The sequence below is a fragment of the Priapulus caudatus genome, unplaced genomic scaffold (genome assembly GCF_000485595.1).
Source record: "Priapulus caudatus unplaced genomic scaffold, Priapulus_caudatus-5.0.1 Scaffold14, whole genome shotgun sequence".
NCBI lineage: Eukaryota > Metazoa > Priapulida > Priapulimorpha > Priapulimorphida > Priapulidae > Priapulus > Priapulus caudatus.
Genome location: NW_014577075.1, coordinates 273,733 through 279,732, shown reverse-complemented (window position 1 = coordinate 279,732; position 6,000 = coordinate 273,733). Strand labels below are relative to the sequence as shown.

Genomic DNA, 6,000 nt, shown 5'->3' with positions numbered 1-6,000 from the left:
GTCACCTCTAATTCTAACCTTACACGTGTGCGCAGAGCGAATGACTGACTATATCTAATGGCAACGCAACGCTGTGTGGGTGGATAGTGGTGAGAGCATGCAGCCATTACTGTAGCACAGCTCGCCGGCGAGAGATGCTATAGCGGAGAGTGCATCGCGCTTTTTTTCCCCTAGGGTTGGCTGCTCACAAAGTTTTCAATGGCTTTCATGTTCGACTTCGGGTTAGGTCGGTCGTAGCTGAATTTCATCGATGCGCGTGCCTCCCCCCCCCTCCGCCCGTTAGGATGCTGACGCGGTCTAACCCGTCGCCGACAGCGGAAGTGCAGTCCGTCCGGGATTCGATTTTTCACGCGTTGCTCTAACGCGCGCAAAGCCTGTACTGTCGCTACGTCTTGCTTGAAACTCGACACTCTCCGGGGCGTTAATGGCGGCGGCGTTGGCGTGTCACATACACGAGCACTTCTCGCTGACATCGTTCTGTATCTCCGCCACTTTGTTCCTGACGAAAGTCAAGTCTAGAGGCAGGTCGCCTGGCAAAATAAAAACATGGTTGATAGCATGTGACAGGCGAAGATGATAGAAGTGGCGCGCACTTGAATTGCAAAGTGGCACGTGCGAGAGTTGTGGATAGATGCGGGGCAGACGAATCACATTTTCTCGCAAAGAGCCATTGGTCACGTTATTTGTCACAGCCACACGCGCTCACGCGCGCAGAAACGCGTACGCACGCCCGCAAACACACGCACGCACGTACGTGCACACACACACACACACACACACACACACACACACACACACACACACACACACACACACACACACACACACAACACGCACGCACACGCTCGGCATACACGCGAAGAGGGCGTATGGATAACTTTATAATGAGTTCGAAGTCGAACTGCATGGTTAGTGAACGTCTCGTAAACCGTCATAAATCACCATTTGGCTCCACACTCTGCTGAGTGACATGCAGCTAGTAAACGTAGAAGCGACCAAAGGTCATCCGGCCAAATGAAAGGATGGAACCTAGACAGAGACAAAAATGCACCGAACACGAGCTGCGTCGGTGTTGTACACTGTGAACGTCAATTTCTGTTACTGTAATCACATAGTAGTCAACATTTCTATAAGTGAACTTTCACGTGCTAAGCAGGCTGATCGTTTAGGCCGTGGGCGTAGCGACGCTGGACGCCTATATAATGACACGAAAAATTAATTATCAAGCAGATCCAGGCTTATATATGAGATTTCAACGAAAATAACGGCCTGCATAAAAATAACACCGTTATGTCCAAATCAAAAGCGAAAAGACAAATTTATTTGGATCGCCAATTGTAATTAGGTACTAAATATCGATTCAGCATTCATATAACAACGATGATATCGCTCTGCCACTAGTGAATTGCCGATAAGAGAACAGGTTTCACTTGAAGGCATTTCGTCAAAAAGTTTTAGCACGAAGTAGGTTCTCTTCTCTCTCTCTCTCTCTCTCTCTCTCTCTCTCTCTCATCTCTCTCTCTCTCTCTCTCTCTCTCTTCTTTCTTCTCTCTCTCTCTCTCGTCTCTCTCTCTCCCTCGCTCCCTCTCTCGGCTCGGTCTCTGGCCCTCGCGACGTGTCCCCTATTGCCCATCGGCAGTTTAGTGGCGCTCTCTCTCCTTCTCTTTCTCTTTTCCTTTCTTTCTTGCTGGCTCTTCTCTCTCTCTCTCGGCTCTCTCTCTCCTGCGCTCTCTCTCTCTCTCTCTCTCTCTCTCCTACTCTTCTCTCTTCTCTCTTTCTTGTATGTGTCTCCGTGCCATCTCGTGCCAGCGAGCGAGCGGGCGCGCGCGTATATGTGTGCGTGCGCGTGCGTTTGTCTCTCTCTATCTCTCCCTCTCTCTCTCTCTCTCCTCGTCTTCTTCTTCTCTCTCTCTCTCTCTCTCTCTCTCTCTGTCCCTCTCTCGATCTATAAATAACTATCTATAGAAGCTCTATTGCATTTACACTCTTCAAAGGGAGTTCTTACAATTATGCATGCAGCGCAGTCATGTACTAAATAGCTAGCATCCCGGTATCTTCGAGCTGAAAGGTTTAGTGTCTTATCTTGTTGTTAGACAATTCGGCGCATGCGTGCATGAACGCGGAAGTTTTCTCCAATACATGTTATCAGAAGTAGATAATATAGGGTAGATAATAGATGATAGTTCCCTATTATCTACTTCTGATGTTATCAAGAGTTTATAATAGAAATTGGACTCATGATGTAATCGCTGTTTTAGTGACGTAAGCGGCATTTTAAATCACTATGCAACACAGCTTCCGGATGTCTGCGGAAACGCACAGAGAGTCACAGACCAGAGTATACTACCAAGCTATTATTGTATGCTAACTGGCGTGGAGGCGTGGGGCTCCTTCCATATTATTACAATAACATAAGATACGTTGATCGAGAGACACGTTAATGTGTTTATCACTAGAATAAGCAGCTGGACAATAGATCAGATTGTGGAAGTGCCCGACCTGTCTTTGAATGAGTATATTATATGGGAAGTGGAAGAGAGATCGACAGTCACAAGTCATACTTGATAGTTACAAGTAGAGAGACAGATAGTGATGTAGAGAACCGGAGAGGAAAGACGCCAGGCGGGTTCCAGTATGGACGAAACCTAGGCTGTTGTATGTAGTATTATGTATATATATTTTGTATGTGTTCGAGTTTACTAATAATTAAAGCCAGAGTTACATCTAATCTGCGAGTGTCTACGCTGTACCTGCTCCATCCTGATGGGACTCTGTCACAAGCTACAATCTCTACTCTGCCACGGTTCTACTATTTGTTACAATCTGCTACGTTGCTACAAGCCGACTCCTTCAACACTAAGCTTTAAATCTCTATTTCGACGCCTTTATTTTAGACGGATGCCTTGCAGGCACGCAGGACGAGTCAACGGACGATGGGCTCGTCCACGATAAATAAGTAAATTTGATAGTTCTAGAAAGCTGGACATGCGAATGTAAATTGGTGCTGTCGGACGATATAGACGCTAACGCTGTTCTAACGCGCATGCGCATGTATCTCACACAAAGCCGAAGGAGCAGCAGAGTAACGAATGTGTCTTACTTTGCTCATGCTCTTCTTCCTCCTTCTCCTGATTAGCCAACGCCTGCTCCTCTTCCTTTTTGATCTCCTCCGCTGTCTTCTTCTTGCGGCCAATGCGGCCCGTCATATCGTTTAACTCTTTCTCGGCTTCTTTCTCGACTTTCTTTCTGATCCCATACTGACAAATGTCACGTTAATTAGCAGGTATACATAATAGGCAATTTGTAAGTGGTAATCGCATTAGGTATTCTGTCATTGATACGGATAACAACAGTGGGAGTTACCGAAAAAAAAACACTGCTATTATTAAATTTATAATACATAATAGATAACATTATTGATAATAATAGATTAATTTTAGATTCAAGCAACTAAGATGGATTACCATCAACTCTGATGCCTAACCATCAGTGGCAAGCATATACGCCACACAACCGTTACAATCCCATCAACAAGGTTATACCTTAGACTACATCATCCTTGAAGACTTCATTATCTGATAAACCATATACTCAACGGCTGTTACGAGGTATTTCTCCGCAGGATGTTGTATAAATCTATGACCGTGTACATTTATAGGCACCAACAGTGCACTACTCACTTTATCGCGTATTTCCTGCCGCATCTGCTCTCTCTCTTCCTCCTTCTTGCGGTGCTTCTCCTTTCGGCGTTCTTCCGCCAGCTGCCGTGGGTCGAGCACCACTTCTTCACCTTCCTTCTTCGCTTTACTATCGTCGGAGACGCCGAGTTTCCCAACTTCTCCTTCAATAGAGTTATTATGACGTAGACTAAACCACCCGCGCGATGGCAATATGGGTATCGGTTTTATATTGGTGTATATACCTACCGCCAATGTATGTATGTATCTTAAATAAATAAATATATATGATTTATATTATATGTACATAATTATAGGGATAGCCTTGTGTGAAAATGGAAAAAAAACCAACCGAGTGTAGTTAGAGAGGATATAGCATATTGCTAAACTATCTAAGGCAGCCGCAAGCGAATCTCCATTAATAGCAGTGGCAATAGCATGTCAAATAACAGAGTCGGCATCGTAAATTTGCCGCCAATGTACAGAGATTGCCCGAAATCGATATTGGCGTTATTTGTCGGAATCACTGTACTGCAAAAATCAAGGGAAATGGCCTACACCTATTAGTGAAATCGCTTCTGTGAACCCGTGCTGCGTAGCTTGGGTTGTTGCGATATCGGCATCATTATCGTGCTTACGCTTACACGGATAAAAGGATGCGCTTCTTCTGCTGACGTGGTTTCGCGTAGACTGATCTGAGTGAAACGTATTTCCTAGCTAGCGCAGGGCGGAAGCGCGATCGGAAGCGATATCGGAGGGAAAACGAAGAGCATCGCATTTAGAGTTTACGCATCGAATATTTACCGTATTCACCGCATCACATCTCTCTTATATAGAATCTTATATATTTTTTAGGTATCTGGAATCCTATAGTGAAGGTTTAACTGCATCTTATCGCATTATCAATGATTCGCGCTGTGGTAGATCTAGAATAATAACAGGTTTTTACCCTTCACTGCGTTTAATTTGCTTCCAACTACTTGCTTTGCCATAAACTCCATGATCCGTGTCCGCCGGCTGGAAGCGCCTGTACGTTGACCAATGCCGCAGTACTCGCTCAGCCTGGAAGAAAAAACGTACATAGTCTAAATGCTTCAGAGTTATGGTTAGCCATGATAATCTAACGAGACACTCGACTCGAGAGAAATTTCTCGTTAGTACTCTATAGTTCGTAACGCAAATTACGTTTTAGTAAAGAGAGTCAGGGGGAAAGCGATGGAGATAGTGAGAGAGAGATAGCGGGAGGGCGAAGGAGAGAGAGCGAGCGAGAGTGGGGGAGGAACGAGAAGAGAGAAAGAGAGAGTGCGGGAAGAGAGAGAGAGAGAGAGAGTGCGGGAAGAGAGAGAGAGAGAGAGAGAGACGTGCGCCATGGCTCTTCTCTCTTTTCTTTCTCGCTGCCCCGTCGCCATGCCGCTCTCTCTCCGCTTTGAGGCTTTCCTCATTTTCGCCCTGTCTCTCTCACGTGGCTTCTCTTTCACTAAGTATAATTATTTTACTTTGTTCCTCGCGTCTCGCCTCCTTTCCCTAATTTCTCCTTCTTCTCTCGTTTCTCTCTCATCATCATCCTCTCCCTCTCTCTCTCTCTTCTTTCTCTCTCTCTCTCCTCGTCGCGCAGCCTCGGCGATCATCTTCTCATCGCTCTCTTCTCTCTCTCTCTCTCTCTTCTCTCTTCTCTTTTCTCTCTCTCTTTCTCTCTCTCTCCTCCTCTCTCCCTCTCGCTTTCCGCCGGTCACGACGAGAGCGCTCTCTCTCTCTCCGCTAGGACTCTCTTTTTCTTCTCGTCTGTCTCTCTCGAACGTCGCTCTTCACCTAAGTAATACTTTCTACTTCTTTCTCTTTTTCGTGCGCCCTCCTTCTCATTCTCCTCTCTCTCTCTTTCTCCTCGATCCTTTCTCTCTCCCTCTCGATCCTTCTCTCTCTCTCTCTTTCGCCGCGCGCGCCTCACGCTCTCTTCTCTCCTCCTCCTCTCCAGCTCGCGGCGGAGCATCTCTCTCTCTCTCCTCTCTCTCTCTCTCTCTTTATCGCTTTCGCCCGCTCACACGCTCTCTCTCTCTCGCTTAGGCTTCTTTTTTCTTCTCCCTGTCTCTCTCCACGTGCGTTCTCTTCACTATACTATAATTTCTTACTTTTTTCTCTCGTTGCTGTGCCCGGTCCTTTCACTCGCCTCTTTCTCTTTTCTCCGTCTCTACTCTCATTCGCTTTCGCCCGCTCGACACGCTTCTCTCTCCTCTCTGCTAGGTCCTCTCTTTTCTCCCTGTTCTCTCCACGTGGCGCTCTCTTTCACAATATTAAATAAATATTTTACTTCTCTTTCTCTTCGTGC

General features: G+C 46.1%; 1 protein-coding gene across 1 annotated transcript in view; it reads right to left on the bottom strand.

Annotated features, from left to right (window-relative positions):
• Positions 1–444: 444 nt before the first annotated feature.
• The window catches only part of LOC106809026 (complexin-like), a 9,770-nt gene continuing 4,214 nt past the window's right edge, over positions 445–6,000 (bottom strand). The window contains exons 2-5 of the mRNA XM_014811973.1: positions 4,658–4,739; positions 3,681–3,841; positions 3,101–3,257; positions 445–530 (exon numbers count right to left, since the gene is read on the bottom strand). Of these exons, the coding sequence (XP_014667459.1) occupies positions 445–530; positions 3,101–3,257; positions 3,681–3,841; positions 4,658–4,739 (486 nt within the window). The remainder of the gene's footprint in view (positions 531–3,100; positions 3,258–3,680; positions 3,842–4,657; positions 4,740–6,000) is intronic.